General features: G+C 35.7%; 3 protein-coding genes across 9 annotated transcripts; 1 reads left to right on the top strand and 2 right to left on the bottom strand.

The window, feature by feature from the left end:
- Nucleotides 1-184: 184 nt before the first annotated feature.
- Nucleotides 185-9606, top strand: LOC128875714 (TPR-containing protein DDB_G0280363). Of its 7 annotated transcripts, none has more exons than XM_054121548.1 (16): nt 185-291; nt 1660-1739; nt 1956-2249; nt 2326-2467; nt 2580-2699; nt 2790-3055; nt 3146-3255; nt 3430-4104; nt 5181-5357; nt 5538-5872; nt 6193-6486; nt 6563-6830; nt 7115-7177; nt 7266-7525; nt 7631-7781; nt 7862-9606. In XM_054121548.1, exons 3-16 carry the CDS (start codon nt 2020-2022, stop codon nt 7867-7869), a joined length of 3099 nt encoding a protein of 1032 aa, XP_053977523.1. In that variant the 5' UTR covers nt 185-291; nt 1660-1739; nt 1956-2019; the 3' UTR covers nt 7870-9606. The 7 variants fall into 7 exon arrangements, with proteins under 7 accessions (XP_053977523.1, XP_053977524.1, XP_053977517.1 ...); XM_054121549.1 differs by having other exon boundaries at nt 186-291; nt 5169-5357; nt 6563-6746; XM_054121542.1 differs by having other exon boundaries at nt 186-291; nt 5169-5357.
- A 153-nt stretch (nt 9607-9759) lies between these two features.
- Nucleotides 9760-13792, bottom strand: LOC128875721 (protein cereblon). Its single transcript, XM_054121568.1, has 7 exons — nt 12824-13792; nt 12483-12541; nt 11705-12037; nt 11299-11551; nt 11083-11228; nt 10798-10994; nt 9760-10716 (listed from the first exon to the last, which is right to left on the bottom strand). Exons 1-7 carry the CDS (start codon nt 12882-12884, stop codon nt 10572-10574), a joined length of 1194 nt encoding a protein of 397 aa, XP_053977543.1. The 5' UTR covers nt 12885-13792; the 3' UTR covers nt 9760-10571.
- Nucleotides 13793-13931: 139 nt separating this feature from the next.
- Nucleotides 13932-16074, bottom strand: LOC128875722 (phenoloxidase-activating factor 2-like). Its single transcript, XM_054121569.1, has 6 exons — nt 15851-16074; nt 15684-15772; nt 15370-15608; nt 14992-15222; nt 14341-14542; nt 13932-14256 (listed from the first exon to the last, which is right to left on the bottom strand). The coding sequence occupies exons 1-6, from the start codon at nt 15957-15959 to the stop codon at nt 14098-14100; spliced, it is 1029 nt and encodes a 342-aa protein (XP_053977544.1). The 5' UTR covers nt 15960-16074; the 3' UTR covers nt 13932-14097.
- Between the last annotated feature and the right edge of the window lie 203 nt (nt 16075-16277).

The following is a 16277-nucleotide window of genomic DNA, read 5'->3' as shown; positions in this document are numbered from 1 at the left end:
TATAACCTAACTCGTCGCGGTGAATACTCTGATTAACATTCACAGACAATATAGTAACTGTTTGAATAGAATAAGAAGAATCTAGGGCAAAAATTTGTCGCGTATGATAACACAATCGAAGTTGCGTCGACATGCGCTTTCAGAATCCTTTACCTATTCGCCTTTCTTTAAATACCAGTGTATGTAACGTCCGCTTCTGCGCAGTCGCGGTGCGCATGCGATCAGATCTTGGAAGACTGTACAAAAATTTCCCAGTACAGAAAAGAGATTTGTTAGTGGAAAAGTTGTAACGTAAGTAAACAAGGGCCGAGAAATCTGAACTGACGAATGCGCGTAGTTGGCCTCATAGTCAACGAAAACAGTGGTGCACGCGGTTTCCGTGGCACAACGACCGTTGAAACAGTTACCCTATTGAACGTAGTTAAGGTTAAACGAGCCAAGTATACCCTGTAACCAGTCCAGGGTATTTAGCAACCCCTCTGGCGACAAATCATTCAATCCTTTGTGACGTTCGCGGCGAACCATACCATGTTAATCGGGCTACCGCAGTTTCCTTTTACATAAACTGTACCTTGAGAGAAACTTTGTGTATTTGTTTAGAGGGGACCACAGTTGTTTGGGCTCCTACTAGAGTTACGTTTTTCAAAAAGTACGTACGTACAAAGGGACGTGAGTTTTTCTTTCACGCGCAAGATCGAGACACAACGATCATTGGCTAAAAAAGGACGAAACTAACGATGGCATCGTTCTATCTGTTTTCCTTGTTCTATGTCCATCTCTTTCGCTTTCGCCAACACCTCCCCCTCTCCCCCCGCCCCTTCCCCTCCTCCTATGATTGCTCTCTTCTCCCCCTCTGCCTCCGCCACTCCTTTCATTACTTCCATTTCTCATTCTCTCGTCGCCACTAGCCTTTTCTCTCCTTCGAAATCGTATCGCGAAACGTTTCGAGAGTCCATCGTCCTTGCTTATACGGATAGTCGTATTCGAAGCTACGGAGAATTTACGTGTCATGCCCCACCACCGTCGATTTTTCACGGATTTTCACGTAGGTTTCTGCTATGGCGTAGTACCCCTCTCACTCGCTCCCTGACGTTTCCTTCGCTTCTCTCGACGCCACCAACAGCTGTTTCGTCCGATCGTCGCCCTCTCGTATAGTTCCCATCTCGTTCGCAGGAGCGAGAGAGAAAGAGAGAAAGTGAGTGGGAGAGTGGAGACGGTGGCCCTACCGCAAGTTTTTCGACGTCGATCTCAAGCTCGCGTAGGAAACTTGTCATTTGTACGTCCATCGTGGGGCGTACACAATCATTTCGCATCGCTCGAAATCAGCAGCGTCCTTTGTTTGTTCACCGTTCGTCTGACAGCTCCTGTCAAACGGACCTTTCTTTTCCAACTGTTCGTCAAATCTGTCAGCGAAACAGTCACCGTTTACTCCGCGAGAAAGGATTCCGCTCCGATTCGTTTCTTTTGGGTACGCGCTAATTCGAAAATAACTCCACAATACCGCGGGTTTCGAGCACCGATTGTGAAACGTTCGCGAACTTTTACGATTACACGGTAAAGCGTGGAATTCCACGATAAACGGCCGCTAGCGTTTGATGAGACGTCTGACTCATAACACTCTCACCGTACAACATATTAACGTACCGTAATTCGTTTCAGATTGTGCAAGGATACCAGTGTGTAAGAAGTTACAAGTACAGTCAATTACGTAGTATCGAGGCATTGCTAGAACTTTGCACGTAAGTATATTCTATTCGTAGAGTGCATGTACAAGAAGAAATCTTCAAAATATTAGGACACTTGCTACGGCCAGTCTCATACTTGTGGTAGCAATGATTTCCTTATATTTTTATATATTATATTATATTCTTGTATCTGCATAAAACAATGAAGTATGTTACTTCGTCCAGCTGGAAGTTACAAGTTGTACACAAAATGTATGTATCTATGTGCAGGACTTACAAATAGGAAAATCTTGGTAACTTACCATATTGTGTGATACAAAAGTTAGTAACGAAAATGTCAGTATTGAATCAAAGCGGGGACGATGCTGTAGAGTGTCCTTTGTGTATGGAACCATTGGAGGTGGATGATTTGAATTTTTTTCCATGCACTTGTGGATATCAAATATGTCGTTTTTGCTGGCATAGAATTCGTACCGACGAAAATGGTTTGTGTCCTGCTTGTCGGAAGGCCTATTCTGAAAATCCTGCTGATTTTAAGCCTCTCAGTATGGAAGAAATTGCAAGGTTATTGCTCATTCCATTACCCATCATTTATGCATCGACATACAAGCATTGGAATAATTCATATTTCTTTTGTTAGATTAAAAGCTGAGAAGAGATTAAAAGATCAGCAACGTAAGCAGAGAGTTACAGAAAATCGTAAACATCTAGCAAATGTGAGAGTAGTACAAAAAAATCTAGTATTCGTAGTAGGATTACCGTTGCGGCTTGCGGACGCTGATGTGAGTACAAATACGAAATAAACAAAAGTTTCCTCGTCTGGTACAATGCTATAAATTAAATATTGTTTCTATGAAAGAAGCTTGAGTAGCTTTGTTTGTAATTTTCTTTCAGGTATTAAAGCGACATGAATATTTTGGAAAATTTGGTAAAATTCACAAAGTTGTAATAAATCAAAGCACTTCCTATGCAGGGTCTCAAGGCCCTAGTGCTTCGGCTTACGTTACCTACCAAGTAAGTTACCAATTTCTCCTTTCCATAAGGTCTGTGTACATTATCGTATTTACGTATACTTTATATATTTTTAAATTCACGTAATATTAGCGTCAAGAAGATGCATTACGTGCTATAGAGGCTGTAAATAATGTTGTTATGGATGGTCGAACAATAAAAACGTCACTAGGAACGACAAAGTATTGTTCACATTTTATGCGCAATCAGCCATGTCCGAAACCGGACTGTATGTATTTACACGATCTTGGGGACCAGGAGGCTTCGTTTACGAAGGAGGAGATGCATCAGGGAAAACATCAGGAGTATGAACGAAAGCTCGTGCAATCGTTACATGCATCGCATGCATCTGCCCAACGGTATGTTTTCTTTTTTGTATTTAATTAATCATACTCCAAATAGTTCACGCGTAATCAATTCGAGTAAAATATTGTTTTTATGTTACGCAGGAAACCAACGCCATCGCCATCGGTGACGGGTAGTATTGTTCGAGAGAATGGAAGTTCAAATTCTCAAGCTAAAGAAGCTTGGCCATCGTTACAGACTGGACAGACAAATAGTAAGTTCTGTGCGAATATACAGTTAGATCATGGTAAATCGAAATTAAAGGAGAACGATAAATGTATCAAGTTATCGAGGTTTCGACTTGTAGATAAGCAGTTATGACTTATGAAGATATCTAAGTCTGTTGAGATTGATATCATTGTTAATTGATTTCCTTGCGTGTTCACAGGCACACAAATAAATTGTAAAGAACTATCACCGCCGTCACAAGCAACATCGCAACCGAACAACATAACGAATGGGAGTGGTACAACAAATCAACAAAGTCACGTATCGTCTGGTGGCTCTACGCATCAACAGAATAATAATAACAAGGGTGAAAGTATCAATTTACGAAGAGGCAAAAGTAATAGTGAAAGTAAAGCACAAGCAGCGAGGAATAAACATAAAAATTGTCAAAATAAGGAAAAACATAGTACACGAACAACGTCACGGTCCGAATCGAGCTCAATCGGCGCGCAAACCAATTTACAACCACAAATTAATGGGCAGAAGGATATTCGAAACTTTTCGTCTGAAACGAACAGTGATGTGTTGCAAAAATTGGGTAACAAATGTAAATCGGAACAGCAACAACCACCGCAACAACAGTCACCGTCGCAACAGCAACAACAAAACAATAAAGGATCGAAATTAGTTCAGCAGCAGCAACCGTCTCAGGAACTTAAAGTAAACGGAGTAGTACAAAATGGGGAACGACGACATTCGGATAGTGAGACAGATCAGCAACGCGAAGGTAGTACACCGGCTAGTACAATTTCGAGTACGGAAGATTCGAATGTGAATCAACAAGTAGAACATTTAGCAGAATCGAGCGAGGAGAACAGTGGTGCTGCTATTTTGGGTGAGTTCCTTATATTCGTGATCATTTCCATATGTATTGATTTTCTGCTTTTAAAATAAATACATAAGACGGTCGAATTCATTCCGATATCGATTTTAAAAAAACGCGAACAAACGGTATACGAAAACGAACAAAATAGAAAAACGTAAGCGAATAAATAACATCTTTCATAAAAGTATTACTCAAAATGTATGTTTAATACGGAACGTTCATGGAACTAAAGTTGACATGAATTTTTGATTATTTGTGTTTGGAGGACTGGAAAATAAAGACCAAACTTAATTTTTTGTTTTATATTAATTTTGAGAAATGATCTAACTCGCGGTTTTAACCAATGAGTATTTATTCAATGTTGCCAATTACTTATTTTTAAAAAAATATAACGAAATTCAGTATATCCATCTCGAAAGTAGGAAAGAACTTGGATTGTTGATTTTACTGAAAAGCTAATAAAGGACTACACATAGTATCTACATTAGTTCAGTCATTTTAACTAACATCATACAGAGCATTTGTTATAACTCACAAGTCAGTCTAAAATTATATCTATTTCTTATAACATGTGTTATACGTTTGTATATATTTGAAATACAAAGAATAATAACTTCTAAGTAATGTATAGTATTATTGATGACATACAAATGTTTCTAACTATGTCTCATAACTGTAGAATAGAATTTAAATCGTTATATATGCCAAAATAAAGAGGATTCTTTGAAAAAAAAATTAGTAACTGTTTTTTGTGTTTGTCTACAAACTTGACTTTATCCTCCTTGCGAGTTATATCATTCAGGCACATATGTACATTAAGTGCCTGGAAAAAATCTATTTCTCTTTATCTATTTATACTGCTAATGTTAACGAAGGTTTTATTTTATCCATAGATATATAACCATCGAGTCTATGTCATAAGCACATTTTCCAGATACACTTTTTTGCATTCTTGAGGTTCATTAACAGTGGCAGAGGAATACTGTTAGAAGCTGTTTATTCTGGCATTGTAAAAGTACCAAAATAATTTGATCGCGTCTCGTAGTGTAGAGATTTGTGCGTATCATCTGTAGGTTCCTCTCCAGCTAGCACAAATTCATCGCAAGGTGCCAATCAACAACCACCACCAGGACTACATAATGGATCACAAATGCAACTTAGTCATCGGTCGATCTTTCAGGCGGACAATAACAGCTTCTTCAGTTCAAATACTTTCCAGAAAATCTCTACCACCACCTCAGTGCCACCTACTTCTTTAACAGGCATGTACATGTTTTTCTTTAGTGGTTCTTTATTATTACTTTTATTATTTGTCTTTCTGTTTCATTACATTTTGTCAGTGTGTTCCAGAAAGTATATAAAATGTGTAATATTTTCTAAAGCACCCTAATATGCAAAAAACGTATACAAAAAGTTACAATTATTTTCTCTTGGATGTATAGCAAACTCAAATCTGAATTGGACAAGCACAGGCTTAGCTTCAATCCCCGATTCGTTGCCAATGGTTCAGTCGACCGAAGACTGGCAGGCAGCTTTTGGTTTTCAACCGGAACAATCACGAACAAATCATGTACAAAAATCCAGTCCTTCGAGTTCACCAGGAGTAACATTCAATTCTGAAGGTTTCGTAGACGAAGAAGTTTACAACAATTTACAGTATACCACACTCTCAGAATCCTCTGGTACTTTTACATCCAGTTTACTTGTTAACTCACCTGCATCCAAATTTATGGCAGACTTTCAGCAAAACTCATTACAACAAAGGCTTGCCCTGCAGGTGAGCAATTCGAACAGTTCCCAATCCATTATAATATTAGATTACTTCAATTTCTTTCTACTATAGTACTATATTAAGTTAAATTGTCATGATGGTATGAACTATGTAAAAAATCAAACATTGATTGGCTTTGAAATATATTTTGATTTTTCTGCTCAATATAAATTAATGCGATAATTGTAGAATTTTATTAGTTTCATGAGCAATTGTTACACAGTCAATCGTGTTTCATTATGATGTTCTGGCCTTACACAGAAGGCTCTTTTCAGGTACGATTTGTTCAGTATAATTAATAACCACGATAACTGTAATTTCCTAAGGCGCAACAAAACCAAGAGAATTGTGAATACATAAAGCAAAACGGTCATGCTACTCTGGAGGAAGTTCGGAATCATAAAGAATCTGGTTCAGATATCAAAGCGGACGATGACTTAGGTTTTGATCCCTTTCACGAAACGCAAAAAGCTCTGGCTGAACTTATGGAAAACGAAATGCAACTCCAACAACAAAGGTTGTTTCAGCAACAGCAACAACAGCAAAGAGAAAGAGAAGAACAAAATAGGATACAGCATCAACAGAATATTGCAAACCTTGGTCAGCAACACTTTCCACAGGTATGCATAAGAAGCACTCGATAATTGTCATTATTTTTACGTTCATGTCTTCATATCGTCCTGTTCTTTGTTTCAGGTTGCTCATATAGCTCATTTACAACAACAAGCCCAACACCTGCAGAATCTACAAGTTCTCCAACAATCGCATTCCCTGTTGTCGCGTCTTCCACAAAATTTACTACAAAGTGGTACCCAAAGTCCTGCTCAGAGTACCGTGGCTGCAGCCAGTTTGGGACAACGTAGCCGCCTTCCACCACCAGGTTTCCCTGGTTCTACACCAAATCACATGAATTCTTTTGGTCTTGGTATACCGCGACCAGCTCCCACGAACGGTGCTCTTTCGGGTTAGTATTTCCGCGGTTTTTCAATAATTTACGAACCTCGTAAAGCTTTTTGTAAATATTTAACAAGAAATGTATACAATTATGCGTTTACCTTGCAAAGAGTATTCATCAAAGAATCAAATTGTAAAGACAATTAATTAATTGCAACAAGTTACTGTAACTAAAAATGTACTTTGTGGTGAGCAATAGTGTTATCCAAGTATAAAACAAATTGAATTCTTGTGACTTTGCAAGAACCTATATAGTATTATACATGAATCATTCGTCTAGTATGCTGTTTACAGGAGCGCAACCACCGCAGCAAAACGCCTATCTTCCGAATGGAAATCCTCTTCTGAATTCACAAGGTAACTTTCATTAATATTAACATTAATTACACATTTTATATTTGTTTTTTATTAATATCTCACGCTCTGTTAATATTTCAATAAATAGGTATTAGTAAATGCGCGGGCGATGCAGTTTATACGCTTAAGGATTGGTGTGATATCAATAATCAGCAACAGCAACAACAATTTCATCATCAAACATTACATCAAAAAGGAGGATGGAACAACTTTGGACCTATCGCGGACTGGACTTCGATTGATCCAGCTATCGTTAGTTCTTCTAGGCCTCTTCCATTCCAAACTACCAGTACATGGCAGTTTCCACACGTTCATCCCACACACACTGTATCACATAATGCGCAACAGGTACGTAGTATTATATTATATTTTGACAGAAGTTTTAGTAGTACAAATATGTTGCGTTACTTTTATCTTATCAAATATATATTTATATTTTTCTTCCTCCTTTAGGAACAACAAAACGCATCAACTCAACATTGGGCAATGCAACCACCCCCAGGTTTTGCTGCACCAGCGACTACGGGACAATTGAGTAATCAACAGCCAAGCACAACTACACAGCCGCACACCAAACTTATCTCTGCAGGATCGGAAATTGAAAGTAAGTTCCTCGTGCTGTGATTAAAACGTTTTTGTTTCCTTGGTTGTAGTAACGAAACATGTGAAACGTCTATATTGCAGATCTATAAATAAATATGAGTACGCGAACTGTACAAGTGTATGATAAAACATCCATACAAGACGAGATGAGAGTCAGCAACGATGCAAAACCTGACAGTCTGTTACGTACGTTTTCCTGACCCGTGTCTATATATTTCAATTCATTTTAATTCTGATACTTTATCTGTTTTCACTGGATAAGTAGTATTTATCGTTGAACAAGTATTGAAAGATGCTGAAATATAATTTAATGGATACTTTTTGAATATATGCGACGAATATACTCTTAAATAAGTTCTCGATAATATTCTCATATTTAACCTATAGAAAATTCATGTCTGGCAGTCTTATTATAATTAAGTTTCACGTAGACCGAGAAACGCAGGTACCAAATCAAAGGCAATGATCATGATTTAATAATTAACACGTAAACAAGCTACTTACACGTTTAGTGTAACGGTAATTACACTAAACAAAAAAATTTGTGTGTATATATATTATTCTGACTCAAGTAAACAATACAAGCGAAAAAAACAAAACATGCTTTTCTGTGTAAATAACATTTTCATAAGAACATGTGTCACGAACGAAAAAAAGTGGACAGATTAGAAATTCAGGAATTTTCGTTCTTAAAATCTAAAATAGGTGATTGTGTTACAACAAAAATGATCGATATTTAACACACCTTTTTATTTAAAATATAGTGGCGTATTACATTTATACTATAAAGTGCTTATATACTGGCAAACATTAGAACAAATTTTTTAACAGAATATTATCTGTTTGTCTGTTTCTGGACAAAAGATTTCTGTTATAAATGTATTATAAATATGTATTATTATTGTGAAAATGTGCAGATACACACATGCTAATAAAAGGAACTAAAGTGTAAAAAAAAAAATAAAAACCAAGTGGGCTTTTATTTTTCTCTAAAAGGATTCCGAATTTAAAATTGTAATCATTGTTTTTCCTGCAATCTAAAATTCACGGATACGATTTGAGTTCAATTTGGAGCAAGTATCCGTTGAACAGATACATGAACGTTATCCGATGAATATTTTGCAACTTCTCGCATTCGCTTTAATTTTAAAGTGGAAAATTTATAGAGGAGAAAAAATATCACAGTGGTGCTGCGAAGGAATGTGTAAGAGAATTCTCAAGTATAGCATACTAGTTTCGACATTGATCGTGTATTACACGTTAAAGCTTATGCCAGACAAATATATAATTTTAAGTAGATACGTTCGTCGCATTTGTATTATTAGAGGACAGCTAACAGCATAGTAAAAGAAATCTAAGTTCGATCAGGAGAAGAATGAACAAAAATTATGAGCATCGACATAATATTCAGACAGATGCACGCGACTCGGAAAACGACGAGCAACTGTCGAAACGATTGAAAACAGAAACAGTCAGCGTAACCGAATCTCGAGTGCATACAAAACGAGTATGATATATAAATATATATATATGTAACGAAACACGTCTGAATGATAGTACTATAATACGAAGCGTTAACGTCGAATTATTAAACTTTTGTGGCAGATTGTTAAACATATCTGCTGTTTCAACGCGATTAAGAAAACACGATACATATGCGAGAGAATGATTGAGATAATAAAGATATAATTATAACAAATTTAATTGAGTTAAGGTAATCGAGAAATATACGACATGCGCAAGAAATGAAAAGAAACACGTATTTTAATTAACAAGACCCTCTTCGTTTCCTTCGTTTCCTTCGTTTCAAAGTTGACCTTGTACACATATATTGTTTTGAAATAATAGCACGGACAGAGTCAAAGATATCTTTAAACAATGCACGGAAGAATTATTGAGCATAAACAGTTCTACAAAAAATTGATAGTTTCTTAATATAAGTATAATTTAATTTTATAAATTGAGATATAATAAAGATGCTCGTTTCACGAAGTGAAATTCACATTTATTAAATTCTGTTGTACAAATGACAAAATATGATTCCAGTAATGTGTTATATATCTTCGTTTATAACCTGTATGTAATTGTTCAAGTACGATACAATGATGATAGATGATACGTTTTTAAACCTATTCTACAATGTACCTGCACTCCCTGAAAAATAATGCAAACAAAATTATAAATATTACTTAACGGTAATCAGTTATGGTTTTACCATTGTCTTATCACATATTTAAAAAAAAAACTGTAAAAATCGTTTATGGAATTACTATTTAGCAAGTACTATTATCGAGTTCTCACGTGAATGTCTATCATGACTAGTTCCATAAAAATTTTGGAATTACACGTTACCTAGACACTCATAGAAACATAGCAAGTAGAAGAAACCGTCTTGAAAAAATAACAATTTACATTCTTTTCTTTTGAATGTGTTCTAATTTGTCTAATTCATACTTCTATATATATAGTTCCCGTAATTGGAGATCAGATCGTGTAAAAGTTCCTTTATACCAATTTTACTTCACACGGATATTCAACGTTAAATCTTATACACATGCAGACTTCAAGACTTGTATACTGTACATTTTTACTGTTTCATACTCGTCTTCGCTGTTGAAGAAACGAATTTTACTTCTACTGAAAGCTTAAAAAAACTGGGCAGCACAAATAATTTCGTTCAGCGATACAACGCTGAAGTACTATGTTGGAAATATACACGTGGGTTTGTTGAATTAAATAGCAACAACAACGGCATAAAATGTAACTCGGGGTTCAGTGTAATGTATAACGTTTAATTTGCATTCTTCTTTTTGCTTTTCAAACTTTTACGAGTCAAGCCCCAGAATGACCTAGGTTTCAAATGCTGTTCAACCGCTGTAAACTTCCATCCCAATTGGATACCGCAATTGTTACACGAGGCTATCGTCCAAGCGTATCTATAACAAAAGAAATTAGTCTGACAAACATGTAACGTTAAGAAATGAAAATAACATATACAATATGGTAGGGATGTCTACCCTGGGAACCACGTATATTCTGTCGTAGGTGGACTGCGACTTAGTTTGAGGCCTTGCGCGTGATACAGGGTCACGGTATCAAGTATAATTCCATTAGGATTGCAATAAGTGCCCTGTGGACCTTCCTTGCTCATTGGAAACATGTTCGACCGCTTTCCAATGTAGGAATTGCATTCGCAGCAAACAAAGATCTTGTCCTGTAAATGCAGAAGCGTGGTTCATTAATCGTAACAGCAAAAAACGAAGGTATTTTGTCGGTAATCAAAGGATGCTCCTTTTACATACATCTACTAGATATTTAATCTCTCTCTGTAGCCTTGAAATTGCACAATCATCATTTAATAAAACGACTCTTTCATTGTCGTCCAGTAATACATTTTGGGCAACCCAAAATGACAAATCTGTGGGATCTTCTGGTATAGTACTTCCTCCTGTAATTGTTGAAAAAAATGTTTAATTTAGATAACGATTTATTATGCCTAATTCTAGTAGAATGCTTACTGTCTTCAATAAACTGTAGGTGTTGCCGTATTTTTAAAGAAAGTCTCAATGGATCATACTGTCTGTATACCCAGGCAGGCCAAGGAGTAACAGCAGCATCTAGATTTTCTACTTTTTCCTGTTTTTTAAAATCCTCCTCAGTAGTTGGATGTATTCGTAAATGATCTAACGGGGCCAGACGTTCATCCAAGAATGGTGGTCCAAGTGTTATTTCTGGTAAAATTCTAACAGTGGCTCCTATTTTGTCATGGCCCTATGTATATATGTATGTACATAAACACAAGTATTGTGATAGATGTAATGATAGAAATGAAAGAGATAAATAAAAACTTAATATATACAAGCGATGAGTCGGTAGAATACAGATGAAAAGAATATGCATACACAACATACATTTAAAACGGACCTTTATTGCGACACGTATAATCTTGAACCGTTGTCTACCCTTTGCTTTCAAATGAAAACCTTGCGCGGGATCTTTGTACATACATTCATAAATTTCAGCAGTCGTGCCTATTGATGCCATTTTATCATGTCCTGAACACACAACACCTAAGGTACGATTGTTATTGATGCAAGTCATTAACATATCCTTGGTTGGTCTATCGATTACTGTCATTGGCAATGTTTGTCCAGGAAATAGCATAACTGATTCTTTCACCAACAATGGTAAGTGCATACAAACTCCAACGTCTAACAGCGTTCTTCCTCTAAGTGCTTCAAAATTCGACCCTAAATACTGGAAACACGTTTATACATTATAAGATATATCTATTGAAAAATAAAAAATTATCAAAAAAGTTAAGTCACTAATGTCATAAATCGAACATTTCTAGATATTAGTTTATAAATGAGTTCTATGATGATATATAACATTGCACACACAGTAAGTACAGGCAGTTTTCACCTTCACGATTTAATTTATTCTGATTTTCTTTCATAAAGCAGGAACTACCTGGAAATTTGAAATAATACATGACACTATTACAGAGTCACTCTTAACAGCATCAGCATGGCAGCTTAACTGCGTAATGTAAATTGGATTACAAACAAATGCACGCATGTAAAAGTACAACTTAACAAAAGTTTTAAAGCTAGGATATAAATTTGGTAAAGCCAAGAATTCGTAAACCAAGAACTGCCTGTATTTACTAAAAGCATCGATAAATTTATTGGCAACTTACAGTATGCATTGGTGGTATATTCAAGTCAAAAGTTACTGCACAGGCTTCTTCTGGACATCCTGTAAAATATGTGTTGCAAATGTAATGTTCCATTAACGCATTACAGATGAAAATTAGGTGGATAACTGATTAGTATAATACAATGATACAACAATATCAATTTCTTGTAAAACGTAACCCACATAATAAGGGAAAGAAAAATAGAAAGTTAATTGTTTGAAGTCTCTTGACAACTCTAGATTTGCGCAATTTGAAACAATATGCGAAGCATTCGTTACATAACCTTTAATTCTCTAACATAATTAAATACAACGAAATATAAATTGTTTAAACTGATATACCTAAAGCTTGATTCTCGCTAGATTCGCTAGACTCGCCGTCACTTTCCATGTCAATATCCATTGCGATTCACGTATTTGACGACGCTTGACAAATTTCCGAAAATTGTAAACAAACGGTACTTTTCCTTTCACAAACTTCAAACACGACAAGCCGTCTATTCACAATTCCAGCATTTACGTAGCAGTGATGGGCACAACACTAGGCTTCGAATAAATCTGAAGTTTGCCGATATGTTTGTCTCGTTTCCTCTTTTGAAAATTTTCCAAAGAAGGAAACGAGACAAACATATCAGCGAACTTCAGATTTATTCGAAACCTAGGGTTTCGCCCATCTCTGTTACGTAGTCTTATCTATCCTGGTTTTCATGAATAAATATTCGCATTACACGCTGATTATCTTTTCGCGATCTAAATAAGTACTCGTAACTTACGTTCTCTACGCTATTTAATAAATCAGTAAAACTTATTCAGTAATGGTATGTGAACGACACGCGTAAAGCTTATTTTACATATAACATTGAACGCGTCAGGCAAGTATATCTCGCGTTATTTCCAGTTATTTCGAGAATAACAGAATTCTTCAAGAAAGTTCAAACATAATTTGCAACTACGCCTAGAAACCTAAAAATAGGAACACGGTACTATTTTTATTGAGAAAATATCGATTAGAGCTGGTAGTGGGTACGATAATTGTTAAAACTTGCAATAAAATTATTACTACCACTATTAAAAAAATATGAATGTGTTATTGGTATCTATTATTTTAAATTCTAATAATATCAGCTACGTTTCTAAGCACTTATATAAGTAATATTTTCTTTAAGGAATGGTTGACTTTTGCTAGAAATAAATTATCAACATATGTCCATAACAATGCATATATTTATATGTATGTATTTATTAATTCGTATAGAAATGTATACACAATAGCCTGACTATACAAATGCATTCTGTAATGTTAATAAAAATAAGAAATGTATTTTTCTGTTTTTTCGCAAAAATAGTATTGTAATTCAGGTACTAGAAACAATTAGTAAATAAGTGAGTAACATACTATTATTAAAATTGAAAACAATGTCAACTAAGCAGCCTCTATAAATTGTACATATAAAACAAAATAAAATCAATTTTACTAAACTTAATATCTTTTAATTTACAATAGTAAACAATTTAAATATCTAAATATAAAGAATACATTTTTGGTAGTATTCTGAATAAATTAATTGTACATTAATCATGCTCAGTATTTTGTTTTTGTAATGTAATCATATCATTTAACTAATTTGTTGTATAATCCAAGGAATATAATTATATACATTCACATATACGCCAGGAACATTATTAGTAGCACAGCCAATACCCCATGCTACCATTCCAACAACCTGCCACTGTGCATTTCCAGTTTGACATACCAGTGGTGAGCCACCATCCCCCTAGAAAGATTGATTAATATTTAAATTACATTATTAGAATGTAGTTCACACACACACACACAGTAAAAAATTCTGTTTATTTACCGTGCATGCATCTTTTCCAGCTTCACCACCTGCACACAGGAAACTACTTTTACTGAGACTAAAATATTGTCCAAGTCTTGTTTGTCGAAGGGCTGTTTCACAAGTTGCTTCATCCACAAGAGGTACATCTACTTCTTTCATTGTACTTTGGTATTTTCCATTTGTACCAAATGCATCCTTTCCCCAGCCTGATACCCAGCATCTTCAGAGAAACATGTTACATACTTAACATTATTAATAAACACTGTTAGATACTAAATAAATACTCAAGAAAAATGGGTATTTGGTAATGGTAAATTGTACCATTGTAATTGTCCATTATATTTATCATGCTTCTAATTGTAGTGCATCTAAGAAGAGACAACTCAATGCTCGCGTCAGTCGCGACTTCACGCCCGTTAAGTCGTAAATTCAAACTATAATTCAAGGTTCCTAATAACTAGGTCTTGGCAACTAAGAATAGGTGAGAAGTAATTTTTACATCAGAACACTCAGCGACATACCCCTCCCAACATACCTCAAGGCCGGTCAAATCGGCGAGATTAGCGCTATTGTAAATAATCATCATTGCTGGATAAGTAGTAAAAAAAAATGAATATTTTATAATGATTATTTTTATATTGAACTTCAGAAGAACCTTTTCATCCTCACCTTGTACCAGCTGCAGGCACCGCCGACGGAAAACAGACGGTGTTAATATTGGGACTGCTTGAAACGGGAACTGTGCCGCTTAACGTTATTACAGCTACGTCATTTTGAAGATTAACTGAATTGAAGTTCGGATGCACAGATATTTTCCGAGCCGTGTATTCTCTGACTGGATACATTTCGCTTGTAGATTGCCCATTCCATTCTCCTAATCTTATTTTGAGACCACCGTTTCTGCAATTTTTTTTGTGAAATATACTTTAAAAAATATTCATTTCAAATGGAGTAATTGCTTTTCAAGAAATATGTACTCATCTAATTTGTCGAAGAACAATGTTTTCTTTTTATTGGTCAAGCGAAGGGTAAATGTAATTTACTTACGTGTAGGGTGCAACTTTGTGAGCAACAGTGAGTACATGATTCGGAGTAATTAGTACACCAGAGCCTGCGTAAACATTGCTCGTCGTCAAAAGGACAGCTTGCCAAGGATATGCTCCATAACTTGCTTGACCTTGGGGATGCGAAGACGTTGGAATTTTTCGTACTCCGCAAGTAGGATCAACCAAATCTCCAGAAGAAGGCGTACAGCAACGCACTTGTCCGGCGGAGCAATTAGAATCCTTTAAAAATTAAAAATATTTGTTTTTAAATTAATACTGCAGTATATACTTCAAAATGTAAGTTTATATACTTACTGTATTAACGATTCGAATATCGATGTTCGTAGTACTAGAGGGACAATTACCTACTGCTACGCAAGTGCATGTCATGCCGCCGTTCATACCTTGATAAAAAATTAATAATAATAAATAAAGAATACAATTTAAAATGGAGAAGTCAAGAAACGAAATTCTTCACATACTTGATGACGAATTCGTCGAGTTGGCGTCGAAAATAATAGTGGTGTCTTGCGTAGAGACGCTGTTCCATAGAATACTGGAAACGAACAACGCTAATAGTATGTAAGACATGATTGAAGAAATCCAAGTCTTTTAAATACTTTGATATAGTTATGACTTAGGAACTTCGAAATATAAACTTTTTGACTGATCAGTGTACAAGTGGAAGGATGACAATTCTTAGTTGCCGGGTCTACATCGACTTATATAGAAGGAGGATACCCTAGCTATTACTGTGGTAGCATTTAAAACGTATTAACTCGTACATCCTTTCGGAACGAGATTAATGTATGTCCTTTCACAGATAAAAGAGCAAAAACGCTTGGGTGACAATAAAACGGGTGTAAAATGTATCACCTGGCAATTTGACGGAAATTACTTCCGATCATA

This window comes from Hylaeus volcanicus, chromosome 4 (assembly GCF_026283585.1).
Source record: "Hylaeus volcanicus isolate JK05 chromosome 4, UHH_iyHylVolc1.0_haploid, whole genome shotgun sequence".
In the NCBI taxonomy this organism is placed as follows: domain Eukaryota; kingdom Metazoa; phylum Arthropoda; class Insecta; order Hymenoptera; family Colletidae; genus Hylaeus; species Hylaeus volcanicus.
Note: the sequence above shows the minus strand (reverse complement) of the source record. Positions and strands in the feature narration are given on the sequence as shown.